The 15,631-nt window shown below is 33.8% G+C and overlaps 1 protein-coding gene across 1 annotated transcript in view; it reads left to right on the forward strand.

The window, feature by feature from the left end:
- The window catches only part of LOC131929410 (uncharacterized), a 32,623-nt gene extending 17,307 nt beyond the window's left edge, over nt 1–15,316 (forward strand). Inside the window, exons 4-7 of the mRNA XM_059285588.1 lie at nt 8,516–8,631; nt 13,175–13,298; nt 14,557–14,636; nt 15,015–15,316. Coding sequence (XP_059141571.1) covers nt 8,516–8,631; nt 13,175–13,298; nt 14,557–14,636; nt 15,015–15,075 — 381 coding nt within the window. The 3' untranslated portion in view covers nt 15,076–15,316. The remainder of the gene's footprint in view (nt 1–8,515; nt 8,632–13,174; nt 13,299–14,556; nt 14,637–15,014) is intronic.
- Nucleotides 15,317–15,631: the final 315 nt, after the last annotated feature.

Raw genomic sequence — 15,631 nt, forward strand, 5'->3', positions numbered from 1 at the left:
AGTAGAGTCTAAATCTAGATCTTAGCGACTTAGCGTCTACGTCTAGTTTTTGCGTAGATTTAGATCTAGTCTAGAATCTAGATCTAGAATCTCAAGATCTAGATCTAGAATCCAAATAGAAAAAAATAAATTTTATAAGTTTAGGCCGGAAAAATGGTAGTGTACTGGTAAAAGTATATTTTCTATATAAATTCTATTTTGTTCTGGGGGCAGATGCCCCCCCCCCCTCTCAGTGACGCCTGGAAGAAACTCTGCCTTCAGTGAATTTGCAAAAGACCATCCGGTCCAGTCCCAGAAGTCATCCAGCCATCTTCTCTTTTGTTACCCTCGCTATCCATCCCCCCCCCCCCCCCTCCATAGGTGTACATTAGGACATCATAAATCTCATTTATAGGGCCCGGATTCATCTCTAGGAGCCCGTATTGAGTGTTCATGGCTCTCATCCATGTATGATCTCACGATCTAGCACCAATCTAGCACCTGCAATCCCTTTACAAAGCCTCGTAAAAGTTAACAAAGTAAAACTGGTATGGGGAACCTTTGGAGGTGAATATTATTGGGGCATGACAATAGTACACAGCTAATTGACATTTGTGTTATATGTAGTTTGAGCTCTCTTGTATAAAGACTCTTTCCATCTTTTGTTAACCAACCCCCATGACTGAATTTTTTCACCTAAATCGTGACCATTGTTATTATTCTGGTTGGTTATTATTTTAATATTACATACTGGTCAATTTACAGCAATACTAAATTAGTTTATATTCAATGGAATTAAATACTTTAGTTAGTGTAATTCTGAAAACTTAAAAGTAAAATGTAAGTTTTTAAAAAAAAAATATTTTCAATTTTTTATACAATTTTATATAAGTAAATATAGGTCAAGGTCATAATTAAATATCTATAAATACTACTTAACACACCAAAGTCAACAGTTAACAAAGTCATTAGTCAACAATTGTTTCGCCATGAATAACCATTTAACGTAAATATTTGCATCTGTGTTTCTCACTAGTGTCCAATTAATGTGACGTTTGTGTAACAATCTACATGGGGCCATTCGTTGCTAACGTCCCACTTATGGGACGCTTGTTGTACACGTGATATAACGAAGTAGTTAGAAAAAATTGTTACTTTTTTAGAAGATATGCATTTTTCTGTGCGCATGTTTTCTTTTTTCCGCCATTTTGACAACCCCTGCAAAGCCGGCGCTATAACTTTTTTCTATATTAAAATTTTTCACAAAACACACACAAATTCAATAGTATAACCATTTTCAAATACAATGAAACATAATTTGTGTTTTAACTAGTTTTTAACCAATTTTAGCAATTTTTTACAACCGTCCCATAAGTGGGATGTTAGCAGAATATGGGAAATGTACAAAATGTGTTTTTTACTTCCCTTTTCAATTTTTTCAAAAAGTGAGAAAAACCAATTTCAATGCAATTAATTTAAATGATGTACTTATTTTTGAGGTTTGAAAAAAATTGAGTCTGTACTCTCTGTATGTGTGATAGATTATGAATACAACGGAGACAGAAGCCATCAGCATGAAGCCATCTTTATTATTTGTTAACCGGAAGAGGAAGAACAACATATAAGGGACATCACTCATAATAACAACATTATAAATATAACTAATACAAGAAGAGTGAGTTCCCTTGACCTCACAATTATCTCAATATATTACATCCCTTTACCCTTAGAACACAACAACACATCTCTCCATAGAACAATTGATAGTATCCTAAAATCACCAATTATATTGTAACATGAAAATTATGGTAGATTACATCCTTACAAACAATGCACAATATGTTACAACATAATTAAAATATAAAACAATGATGTCAAAGTCCTTTTGACCTTTAAAATCATAGGTCTAACTTATTTGGGACTTTGATTGTCCTGCTTGACCTTCTCAGTGGCTTTTGATTTGGTGCCTCAAGATTCTGACCATCTGGATTCTCTATCTCAGGAGGTCTAGGATTTAAATCATTAACTCCAGAATTTACATTTTCTGACTCTAGACAACTTGGTTCACTCATATCAACAGAACTTGGTTGTGGAACAAACTGAGTTGGTGTGAACAGATCAGATTTGGTGGGATTGACAGATTCACACTTATTATCTGCACAAGTTATTTTTAACTGGTCTGCATGTCTACGGACAATAAGTCCATCACTTGTTTTTACTTTATAAGACACAGGTCCTGTACATTGAACAATTTGACCTGGTATCCATTTTTCCCTTCTCCCATAATTTCTTAGATACACATTCTCATTATATCCAAATTCTCTTCAGTGGATGTTTTGTCATGATTTAATGGGACTATTTTTGAATTGGCATCTGAAAGTATTATGCTATTATTCAGATCCTTAACTGACATAGATTTCTTTGATTGATCAATTTTCTCATGTAATCTGATAGTGCTTGTTGGTAACCAAAAATACTGTTTAAAAGTACTATCCTGGACCATATCAATTTGCAACTGTGATCCAGTATTTGAAGTGGGTGTATTAAATGGCAAAATTCTTTTTTTTTTCTTTTGATGTTACCCTTTTAGTTTCTGTAAGTGCTAATGATGTTAGCAAAGTTGTTTGATGATCACATTCTTTCTTACTAATGTATTCTCTTTAAAAGCATTTGAAATTGCCATATCACCATAATCATTTATTAAGTTATAAATACTTTGTTTAGACAACTCTGACTAATAATGGACTGCATCTTCTCCATCTTTTAGACTTAATTCCATTTTTCTTATTTTATATGGCCTTAAGTCATCATTCACAGACTCTTCAGGCCAACCATTCTTACAGTACTCATATACTTTTATTAAGCACTCATCTTTTTGTGTTTCTCTTTTAATATCATTCACATTTATATTGGAGTTATCCATGATAGTGAAGAGAACAAATACATCTTCTGGTATATAGCTAAGGCTTTGGTTTTTTAAAGGTAATCTACTAAGACTATCTGCACTATTCTCAGATCCAGGTTTGTATCTCAATTCATAATTGTATGCAGTTAGTGTGATAGCCCATCTTTGAATTCTTGGTGAGGCATGCTCAGGTAGGGTTTTGTTTTCTCCAAATAAACCTAGCAATGGTTTATGATCTGTAAAGATGGTGAACTTCCTACCAAACAGAAACTTATGAAATTTCTTAACACCAAAAATGATGCCTAAACCTTCCCTATCTAACTGAGAATAATTTTTCTCAGCCTGGTTCAAAGATCTACTGGCAAAAGCAATGGGTCTGTCACCCTTTTTATCTATGTGGGATAAGACTGCTCCTACACCTTCTGGTGAAGCATCACATGTTAATATAAGTCTTTTCCCTGGGTCATAGTGAGTTAGTAAGGTGTCAGAAGACAAAGCTTCTTTTGCTGTATTAAAAGCAGCTTCTTGTTGTTTACCCTAGTGCCAAGTTGCATTTTTCTGTAGCAGCTTGTACAGTGGTGATAGTTTACCAGACAGATTTCCTATGAACTTTGCATAGTAATTTATCAAGCCCAAAAAAGCTCTCAGTTGTTGGGTATTTTCAGGTTTGGGTGCTTCTTTAATGGCTTTTGTTTTCTCAGGTTGAGGTCTGATACCTTGCTTGCTTAAAATATAACCAAGAAAACTAATTTCTGTCAGCATGAATTGACATTTATCTTTGTTTATCTTTAAACCTTTTTCACCAACTATTTTCAAAACTTTATCTAGTGTTTTAAGATGTTCAGTGTCATTCTTACCAGTTATGTACACATTGTCAAAGTAAACACAAACATTTGGAATATCCTTAAAAATACTGTCCATGACAGCTTGGAAAATTCCAGGGCTGGATGATATACCAAAACATAGTCTTTCATATTGGTAGAGTCCTTTATGTGTGTTTATTGTCGTATAGACTTTTGAATCTGGATGCAGTTCTAGTTGAGTGTAAGCATGACTAAAGTCTAATTCAGTGAATTTGTCTCCTCCTGCCAAATTCAAAGAAATTTCCTCAATGTTAGGAATAGGGTACCTATTTAGCTCTATTTGCTTATTCAGTGGACTTTATAGTCTCCACAAATTCTTACAGAACCATCCTTCTTTAACACTGGCACAATGGGCGTTGCCCAATCGGAATAGTCTACCTTCTTTATGATGCCATTAGATTCCAATCTACTTAGCTCATTTTTAACTTTATCCCTCATTGCATAAGGTGGAACTCTAGCTTTGCAGTATCTTGGATTTGTGTCTTTAATGCTTATCTTTACTGTTCTATCATTTAGTAATCCAGGATTACCAAAAACACTTTCATTTTCAGATATAACTTTATCTATTGAAGTAAGACTAGATTCTCTTGCATTGTTCAATGAACATATACTCTCCCAATTTAACTTAAGATCAACTAACCAGTTCCTACCTAGTAATGGTGGTCCATTTCCTTCAACCACAAGAAGAGGAAGTTTAACACTTTGACCATTATAACTTACATGAACCATACACTCTCCTCTTACCGGAACATTGTCACCAGTGTATGTTGTTAGACACTTGTGACATGGTTGTAGAGGCACTGATCCTCCTGTGACAGCGTCAAAGTCCTTCTTTGTGATGACTGTTAGAGATGCTCCAGTGTCAAGTTGGAAGCTGATGCTCTTACCGTTGATATTAACTAGTACATTGATGGGAGCATGACTTATTGATTTCACAGAGAACAGGTTGAAATCCGGCTGCGAGTCAGTTTGAGCATTTTCACAGGTAGAGTGGTTCATTGGTTGGGTTAGGTAGTCTTGGTGAGAGTTAACATAGTGCTGCCTTTGGTTGCGGTACTGTCTTGACTGGCTAGATTTAGCAACAGACGAAGACTTTGCAAAGCAGGCCTTAGCAACGTGACCTTGCTTACTGCACTTATAACAAGTTGCTAACTTGAACTTGCATCGATGAGATGCATGGGGACCTTTGCATCGATGACATTTTTGATCATTATTACTAGATTTAGATCTAGGCTTTAAACGTGCAGGCTGTTTAGCATAAGTTGAAATGCTCTGATGGGGTTGGTGTTTGTTGACTAACCTGCTGTTTACTGCATGGATCTCTGATGACGTTAGAGATCTCGCCGCCTCGGATGACTGCTGGAATGAAGTTGCAAGTTGTATTGCTTTTTCTAATGTGAGATCTGACTCGAGCAGCAACTTTCTTTGAACATCAGGACTGTTTACACCTGTCACAAACTTTTCACATAGTCTGTCAGACAGCGTATCGCCGAATTCACAGAATCTACTTAAATGACGTAAAGCAGCAACATATTCTGATATTGACTCGTTTGGTTGACGAGTCCTACCGTCAAATCCAGCTCGACATAGAAACTTTGATGGGGCAGGCACATGGTGGTCTGTTAGCAATTTGCTCAGCTCGTTAAAGCTCTTGGTAGTTAGACTAGCTGGTGCGCATAAGTCCTTTAATAGCCTAAATTGTTGAGGCCCTATGACTGTTAACAAAACAGCTCTCTTTTTGGCTTCTATCGTCACGTCGTTAGCTTCAAGGTAAAAGCTTAACCTATCTAGATAATCATGAATGATTTCATCATTCGAATCAAATTCTTTTATTTGGCCATACAGCGCCATTTTCCTAGAAATACTTAGCCAATATGCTCTAGCAAACCTCTTTTTTGAGTAAGTAGGTGCTCTTTCTAGTGGATTATTTATCCTCGTCGCCAATGTGATAGATTATGAATACAACGGAGACAGAAGCCATCAGCATGAAGCCATCTTTATTATTTGTTAACCGGAAGAGGAAGAACAACATATAAGAGACATCACTCATAATAACAACATTATAAATATAACTAATACAAGAAGAGTGAGTTCCCTTGACCTCACAATTATCTCAATATATTACAGTATGTGTGTGTTGAGTTCAAAAGTTTGTGTTTGTGACATATACTTTTATAGATATAACCTCTCAAACATGGAACTTTTTAGGATGTTGAAAAAAAAAAATTAAAAACCAATTTTTTAAAACGCCATAACTTTTTTACTACTTGAGATACATGAACAAATGCAGTGCACACTATCTTAGAATCATGAGTTCTTGACATAGCAACTTTCAAAAAAGCTTTGGGACCGTTTTAAAAAATCAGTTTGACACCCCTACTACAATGTCTAATCTGTCTTCCACGAAATTGAAGTCCCCGGCCAAAATAATGTCATGTTGGTTGTATCTGTTAGTTAATAATTGTTCCGGGTTTTCATAAAATTTACTGTCTTTGGGTCTATGTGGTCCGTGTACATTGACTATGCTTAGTTTTCCCCCTTGTCGCTCGATTGTAACTATTGCTAATTTTCCTTCAGAGTCGGCGTGCTTATCTGTTATGTTGAACTTGTTTGATGTGTTAAAAATTGTTGACCCACTACCCGTGATCAGTGAACTGTAGCTGTGGTGTGCTTGAGTTAACCCTAAGTTGTGAGTGAATTTGTCTGCAGTGAATTTATTTTTGTAGTTAGTTTCTTGTAGTAAAATGAAGTCAGGTTTATGTTTGTCGATTAATTGTCTTACGTACTTGCCTTTGTATTTTGTGCTTTGTATGTTGAGGGTTATAATTGTGAGGTTACTTACACTGCTTTTAATACCTGGTCCGCCTTAGTCTGTTTTGGGATTAGTGAATTGGGTGTAAAAGTTTTCCTTTTTGTTGTGGTCCTGTCCTTTGTGGTTGGACGTGTTGGGGTTGGTCGTGTAGGGCTCTGATTTTTAAGATTTATACGTATATTTTGTATGTAAAATGCTTGTGATCGAGGATTAAAAAGAAATATAAGAAAAAATGATACTTCTATTGCCTCAAGTGTTAAATGTCAAAGGTACTCATTGTCTAAATTTATGGCTTAAAAAATTTAAACTGAAAGTATTGTAAAACAATTTTCATTTTTCAAACTTACGATAATAATTGCCAGCATGTTCATTTCACAAAATTTTAAAAAGATATCATCATTTTCAAAATTTTAATTATGTTTGAAAATTATTTATATTTAGTCCTTTAGCACTTATTACTTCCCTTGATAAATTAGGAAAACGCAAATACTTTCCTTAAAAAACATTACATCGGGTGAAAGAATTTACTTTTTTACTTTGTTTTGGTGTTGGGAAAAAATAATTACATAACTAGCGGGGATCGATCAAGTGCAATGTGGTAGGTATTTTTTAATACCGCCTTTTATTTATTCTATACACTGAACGTACTGTGTACTAATTATTTTATAAATCAATAACAGTTAATAAGCCAGGTCCTACATGTCCTATATGTTTATTTCTTTCCGTTAACGGATAAGCTTTGAGTATTATAATTATTCACTAAATTGAAACAGGCGCTCCCGCCGGCGCCCCACTAGGGTTCAATTTGGTGCCCTGGGCTTTGGTGCATAATTTTGCTTTAAACGGTACGATAGACTATGGATAATAAAGGTTACTATAATCTTTAAGTGAATCGAATACGGGCATCCTCCGGAGCCCAGACAGGTATTTTTAATACCGTATTTTAATTATTCTATACACTGAACGTACTGTTTTCTTCTTATTATTTTTAATCAAAGACAGTTGAAGTAACAAATTACATCTTTATTCGGGAACGGGAATTCCTGCAGGTTATTATTTCTGTCTTTGTTCGCGTTTTCGTTTGTGTCTGGCCTTGTTTGCGCACGAAGGAGTTCGCTTTTGTCGGTCTCACCAGAAAGCTCTTTTATAGACACCTGCACCAAACTACAAGAAGATATACGATTTTATATAATACTAGCCATACCGGTTTGTGTTGTGTTTGTATTGAGTCGTGTTGTTTTGTGTTTGTGTTGTGTTTATGTTGTGTTTGTGTTGTGTTTGTGTTGTGTTTGTATTGTGTTTGTGTTGTGAATGTGTTGTGTTTGCGTTGTGTTGTGTTTTTAGTGTGTTTGTGTTGTGATTGTGTTGTGTTTGTGTTGTGTTTGTGTTGTGTTTGTGTTGTTTTTGTGTAGTGTTTGTATTGTGTTTGTGTTGTGAATGTGTTGTGTTTGCGTTGTGTTGTGTTTTTAGTGTGTTGTGTTGTGTTTGTGTTGTGTTTGTATTGTGTTTGTGTCGTGTTTGTATTGTGTTTGTGTTGTGATTGTGTTGTGATTGTGTTGTGAATGTGTTGCGTTTATGTTGTGTTTATGTTGTGTTTGTGTTTTGTTTGTATTGTGTTTGTATTACGTTGTATTGTGTTTGTGTTGTGATTGTGTTGTGATTGTGATTGTGTTGTGATTGTGTTTGCGTTGTGTTGTGTTTTTAGTGTGTTGTGTTGTGTTTGTGTTGTGTTTGTATTGTGTTTGTATTGTGTTTGTGTTGTGTTTGTGTCGTGTTTGTATTGTGATTTTGTTGAGTTTGTGTTTAGGGGGGGGGGGGGCAATTCCGGGATATATGCTGATTACTAAATACACATGTCATGGTTCTTTACAGATAGGTTTCTCACCAAGGCCAGTGCAGGGCCTTGCCGGGACGGCTAGTAAACTTATATAATATGAATTTATATATTGTGTTTAGGAACAGAAATTTTCCTTCCGCAAAACAAAAAAAGATGGCATTGTTACATTTGAAGTTGATGCAATAAAAATAGTAAACGGGACAATTTCGGAAAAATGGTACACACCTGAAAAGAAGTAAGTCTTTTTAATATATACATATATATATATATATATATATATATATATATATATATATATATATATATATATATATATATATATATATATGAATGCTGCGTCGTATTTTTTTACTCTGCCTTTTTTATTTAAAAAAAAAACTAAAATATACTATTTTGCAATTTAAAACAAGTACATCAACAGCACTATACTTTATACTAGCTGCATCCCGTGCTCCGCCACGGTAAATCTTTTTTAAATGTACCAACTTGGGAACAGAACAAAACTAAATACAACACAAACGAACGCAAAAAAAAAAACACAAACGAAAAAATAAACACAACACTCATAACATAAACACAATTTAAATGCAATCATATAGGCATATTGCTCACAGTCTAGCCCGTAGCACCAAATCGCGCCCTTTCCGGTTATTTGCATCCCCTCAAACTTTCGATTTGCACCCCTGTCCCCCGCCCTAAAACTTTCGATTTCCACCCCCCCCCCTCGCGCAAATTTTTTCAACCCACTTTGGCGCCTCTAAGGTCGGCACCCGTGGACATATGCCCCCCCCCCCCTCGCTACGCCTCTCCTATAAAACCCCTAGCTTGTCCGCAAATCCGCAAACCGAATGATAGAATAATAATTAGTAAACAGTATAAATAATAGGCAGTATTTAAAATATTTAAAGGGATAAACAGAGTATCCTGAGTAGAGGTTATTTTTTTTTTAATTCATTAGGTTGTTAAGACAAACTAGGTCTACTCCGATAGTTATTAATCAATCTAATATATAAAGCTCAGTTCTGTATGTAAAACATATGTTTGTCGTTGGTCTTCGATAGATTTAAGTGTTAGACAATTAGCGTGCGCATTTGTCTAAATTTATGAGTTAAAAAATTACTATTGAAAGTGTTGGGAAATAATTTTCATTTTTCAAATTATAGTAATAATTGTCGGCATGTTCATTAAACACAAGTTTTTAAAAAATATCATCTTTTACAAAAATTCTAATTATGTCTTTATTTAGTCCTATAGCACTTACTTCCCTTTGATAAATTAGGAAAACACAATTACTTCCCTTTATAAAACCATTGCATTAGTGGAAAAGAATTTACTTTTTATTACTTTATTTTGGTGTTGGGAAAAAAAATAATTACATAATTAGCGGGGATTGATCAAGTGCAAATGTTGTAGGTATTTTACGGATAAGCTTGGAGTATTAAAATTGTTCATTAAATTGAAACAGGCGCGTTCGTTTAAGTGAGTGCAAAAGACTGTGAATAAGTTGGGGTACTATAGTCGTTCATTAAGCTAAAACAGGTGATTCCGCTCCGGGCGTTTATGTTCGCGTTAGTGTTTTCTTTGTGTTTAGGTGGGTTTGCGTTAGTGGTTGCGTTTTGATTTGGTTCGTTTTTGTTCTTCCTTTTTTCGTTTTTGTTTGTGTTTTTTTTTTGTTTGGGTTTGTATTTGTGTTTTTGGTTGGTTTTGCGTTTGGATTTGGTTTGTTTTCGTTTGCTTTTTCGTTGTTTTTTTTTTTGTTGGTATTGGTGTTTGTGGTTGGGTTTGTTGTTAGGTTTTTGTTTTCGTTAGCTTTTTTGTTTGTTTTTTCTTTGTGTTTGTATTAGTGTTTGTGGTTGTGGTTGGGTTTGTTGTTAGGTTTTTGTTTTCGTTTGTATTTGCAATTGTGTTAGCGTTATGTTTGCGTTTTGTTGTTTTGGTTGGTTGTGGTTTGGGTGGGCAATGCCGGGTTTATGATGACTACTAAACACACAGGTAATGGTCTTTAACAGAAAGGTTTTTCACAGAAGCCAGAGCAGGGCCTGGCCGGGACGGCTAGTAGTAATATAAAGTGTAAAGCTTTAAATAAAGAACTATGTAGTTAAATGCTAGAGGTTTTCACTTTATACTGGAGTATAATACCATTGCGGATATCTATATTATGTAAAGAATATACATAAGTGCATACTCATTTTTAACAATAAAATTAGACATTTTTATGTTTTTATGTATTTCACTAAAATTGATTTTCTTTCAATTGACATCAGCTGTACATTAATCTATGCCTACTAGATAAATGGCCCGCTTAGGGAGAGATACAACGGAAGCTAGGTTGAGAAAAAAACAACCTATCAAACTAGTGCCCGTTGTATCTCTCCCTCCACGGGCCATTTATCTCGTCCTATATTAATAGTTTTGCTGTCTGTGTATCTATATATCTGTTGGGAACACTTTTACTATCGAGAAAACACAAGAAAAGATAAAACATGCATAGTAATATGGATAACGAAACGTGACGTCACATGGAACATATTGTAGAAAATAGTCTAAAGCCGAAAAAGCACACACAATAATATGATGTCATTTATTCTCGCGTAAACAATGAATACAAAAGCAATTGCTCAAAATAAAAACACAATAGTAGTGTAGATGTAGATGTAGATGTGGATGTGGATGAAGATGGAGATGGAGATGGAGATGGAGATGGAGATGGAGATGGAAATGTGGATGTGGATGTGGATGTGGATGTGGATTTGGGTGTCGGTGTAGGTGTAGGTGTATGCGTAGGTGTAGGCGTAGGTGTAGGCGTATGTGTAGGTGTAGGTGTAGGTGTAGGTGTAGGTGTAGGTGTAGGTGTTGGTGTTGGTGTTGGTGTAGGTGTTGGTGTAGGTGTAGGTGTACACCCGCATGGAAGCCAATATTACTACCAACTTAGCTATCTAAACTTGTGACATCATTGACGTTTTTTTTAGCTATATTCTTTGAGTCTCCTTATGAAACTTGATTTACGCGCATAGGTCCTAAATCTAGATCTAATATCTTTCAAATTAAATTTTAACTTAAATTAGCCAATTGTATAGCTAAACAAACAAAGATTTATATAAAATAATGAAGGTCAGAAATAGTTCAGAATAGAAACTCATTATTATCTAGATCGAGATAAATTTATCTAGATTCTACGTCTGGTTTGAATAAGTCTAGTTTTTGCCGTAACTCTTGCTAGATCTAGATTTCTAGATCTAGATCTAAGGATTCTAGATCTAGAAATTCTAGATCTATACCCTAGATAGATAAATTACTTGTATTCTTGAAGCTAAAAAAGCAAAGATTTATATTAAGTATTTAAGGATTAAAATAGTTTATTAAAGAAACTCAAAAATGTATTCTGATTTTAAAATGAATTGTCTTTTTTAACTAATTATGATTGTTTGACCTAGATTCTAGATCTTATTCTATAAATAACTTTCTTCTACAGCTGATTTTTTAGATGCTAGATATAGTCCAGATTTATTTTATAATTAAATGAAAAAGATTGTTTAAAATTGATATAAGCATTGGAACGTAATAAAAACAGCAAACGGACGTATCATTAAAGCTATAGCCGACAGAAAATTAGCTTTAGAACGCGTTAAGGATCTGAATTGGCAACACAATCTTCGATAGAACCGCCATTGTTGTTTTAAAAAGTAAATAAATCATGTGACGTCACTATTCACTCGGGGGTCATCCATATATAACATCACGTCACAGGTGATCTTTTTAAAAGTTCTATTAATTTTAATGACACCGATTTAAAATTTAGCCTTCATTCTCCAAAGCAAATTTTAAAATGCTTTTCTGACATATCTAGCCCTGGCCACCTATAGCATGTTTATATAACGTGAAAACCCGCCATTTTGCTCGTGGTAAATATAGCCTAAAAATTTTCTGAAGTCATGCGTCCGGTGCGGGCGCCATTGTTGTTAGCAACCGACCACGCCTCCAAGTTAGTGAGTAATCCTACTATATCTAGATCTAGAACCTAGATAGATAAATCCCATGTATTCTCGAATTAGATGTTCGTTGAAGCTAAACAAAGATTTATATAAAATAATTAAGGCCTAAAATAGATTCTAGATGTAGAATTTACGTAAATTCTAGTGCCCTAGATCTAGATCTAGATTCATAACTTGAACTTGACGCTTGTTCTTCCTTCGACAGCTGATCTGTAGATCTAGAGAAATTTATCGTAAAACTAAATGAAAAAGACCGTTGAAAATTGATGTAAGTGTTGGAACGTAATAAATACAGCAAACGGACGTATTGTTAAAATATCATAGCCGACAGAAAATTAGCTTTAGAACGCGTTAAACTTTTGAATGGGCCACAAAGTCTATGATGGAAGCCGCCATCTTATTGTGCTAAAAAATTAAACAAATAATGTGCCGTCACTATTCAGTCAAGTCAAGTCGTTTTTCTAATCTTTTAAAATTAATGTGGTTAATCTACCTATGAATAAATCAATAAATTAATTAAATTAATTAACGCCTTTAAATAAATTTGTGATTAACAGTCTGTCTGAAAACAAAAATTGTTCTCTACCTACATACTATTTTACAGCTCTCCACAAGGAGCAGATTTTCTCCAGTAGCAAATCAGACAAACAAAAAAATAAATAAATAAATAAACAAAAAAATAAACAAAAAAATAAATATTCAAACATGTAAACAAACTTGAGTTTTAGTAGTATATAGATAGATAGATAGATAGATAACAATTGTAATACTGTACATACATTTTAGCCTAACTGCTGGAGTTTTGCCAGAAAACTGGACTGCCAACATGGCTAGTGAATCTACAGAAGAATTTCTATATAGTCGTTTGGGTAACGCTAATGATCAATTCATATACAGAACAACAGAGTGGGTAAGAGGCTGAATTTTATACTTTATGCATACTTAATCGCATTATTTTTATGCAATTAAAAATAAAGCAGGAGTGATCTCTACTAAACTTTAACATATTTTCACATGTAACAGTATGGGGAATAGCACTTTCAGTGCATTTGGACTACAAGGCACTTGCTTACCTTTTGCCTGAGAATTCACATTGAAGTGAAGATTTATTAAAATATGCTTTTTGAGAAAATTACAAAAATGAGCATATTTCAATGATTTGTTAGAGATTGCAAATAAAGCTAAATATACCATTTTAAATCAGTAATTTTCCATTATATCATACATAGAAAAGAATCGTGCAGAAAAAAAAATTCTATCTAAAAGTGATTTAAAATTACTATTCTTATGATTTTTGAGTAATTTGAAATGGTATAAAGTCAAGAAAATAAACTCATGCTTATCAATGCAATTCTGTCCACATACCTGGAAAGATAATTATGATGTCGGTCTTTTAAAAAACCAGAAAGGAGGTAAAGAACCATTTCTGGTTATTGGAGAATACTAAAAACATGAAAGTAATCAAAGTATAAGCTCTTACATTTCGTCAACATAATTGAAATAGTACTCAAGTTATCGCGATCGTCCGGAAATGTAGTAAAGAATAAGTTCCGGTTACCGAAAATCGTTCAACAGTTGATAGAAGCCTGCGCATACAATTTAATAATTAAATATGATATTTTGTCCATCAAGGTTTATTCAGGTTATTGGCTTTTGAGTAACCACTTTTTTTCCGGAAATTGTCCAAAAGTTGAAAGAAAGCAAAAAACGCAATGAAGTACTAATATATGAAATATCGTCTACATAACAAAAATGATATTCAAATTATCGTGTTTATTGTAATATAGACAAACAAGACTGACATACAAGATTAATACAAAATTTCGGCTCCTGTGGTTTTAAAACATTAGGATTTTTTTTGGAAAAAAAAAAACATTTTCTTTTTTTTTCTTTTTTTTTTTTGCACAATTATAATACACCGTGCATATTCGTCTAAAAGAAAAACAAAGAAAATTTACATTTTTATGACCCTGGACTTCGAATGGACATTGTGGTTTGACAAAGAGCTGGCATATTGTTGGACTATTTACTTATAGCTTTTAAAACCGGTACATGATTATTTAAAATGTGGAGGAAATGCAGATAATTTGTTTTTTTATAACACGATGTATTGTTGATTTGACTGTATGTGTGTAGTAGTAACAGTTGTGGTTTCGTTTTTACACCAGACGGTAATACTTAACTGCAGTGGATATTTTTGGACGTTTCCAGATGGAACTACGGTTGAACTGTTAAAGCTAAGCTATGTGTATGATTTCACTTTTCCTTCAATACTTAATCCAGCAAGTTATACATCATTATAGGTGTATCAATTCATTACCTGTATATTGCTTGGTTAAATTTAGAGCAGTTTATATAACTTAAAATCATTATCATTAAAATCATTATTTAGATCTTACAAGGAGTTTATTTCCAAAGGACAAATAAATGTTTTGCGATCTCTGTGTCTTTGTCAGAGGAACGAGTTTTAAAATGTATCAACTGTCAAAAAAATATATTCTCATATTTTTTTATCTGAATAAAATCCATGATGTCAGAATCATCTTACAGTACTTTAAGGTAAAAATATGTTCTAGCAGAAAAAAACTATTATCCTCTTTCATCATTAATGTCTTTCTTTTCAAAGGACTGACTGGCCAGCGAGCTTCAACCATGTTCTAAGACCGCAAAAGCCTTGTCGTTACTGATTGATGTATTGAACATCAGTCTATCATGGAAGCTGCTACAAATTACACAAGTTCATAGAAACTGAAAACATATTTTAAATTCTCAAGAGTATAATATCTTTTTTTCAAATGATCCGACGTAAGGTCGTCGGCAGAAATAAAACTAGAAAAAATTAAAATTAAAAAACACCTGGCAGTGTAAGTGAAAATAAAGAAATGTGTGTTTGTCTTGTTCTATGATAAATAAATTCTTTTAAAAATATCAGAAATAGTTGGGTTTTTTTTTTTTTAATTTATGTTGCGTAGTTCGGCCTTCACAAAACAGTACAGCTAAAAGTAACAAATACATAAACGATCATAATAACACATTGAGTTTATAACACAGATGTGAAATTAAAAGACTTAATACTTCATCACAATATTAAAACACGTTAGATCTTAAATAAGGATGACTGTTGAATAAACAATCAAGTACCATAGAACATCATTTTTGATGGGTATAGGCCAGAGAATTCGCAGGATCTTTCTGAGGCATGAGTTTATACATGATTGTATTTTCTTCTTATTTATAGAAGTT

The sequence above is a fragment of the Physella acuta genome, unplaced genomic scaffold, assembly GCF_028476545.2.
Source record: "Physella acuta isolate Inbredline_101_S28 unplaced genomic scaffold, ASM2847654v3 ptg001626l, whole genome shotgun sequence".
Taxonomy (NCBI): domain Eukaryota; kingdom Metazoa; phylum Mollusca; class Gastropoda; family Physidae; genus Physella; species Physella acuta.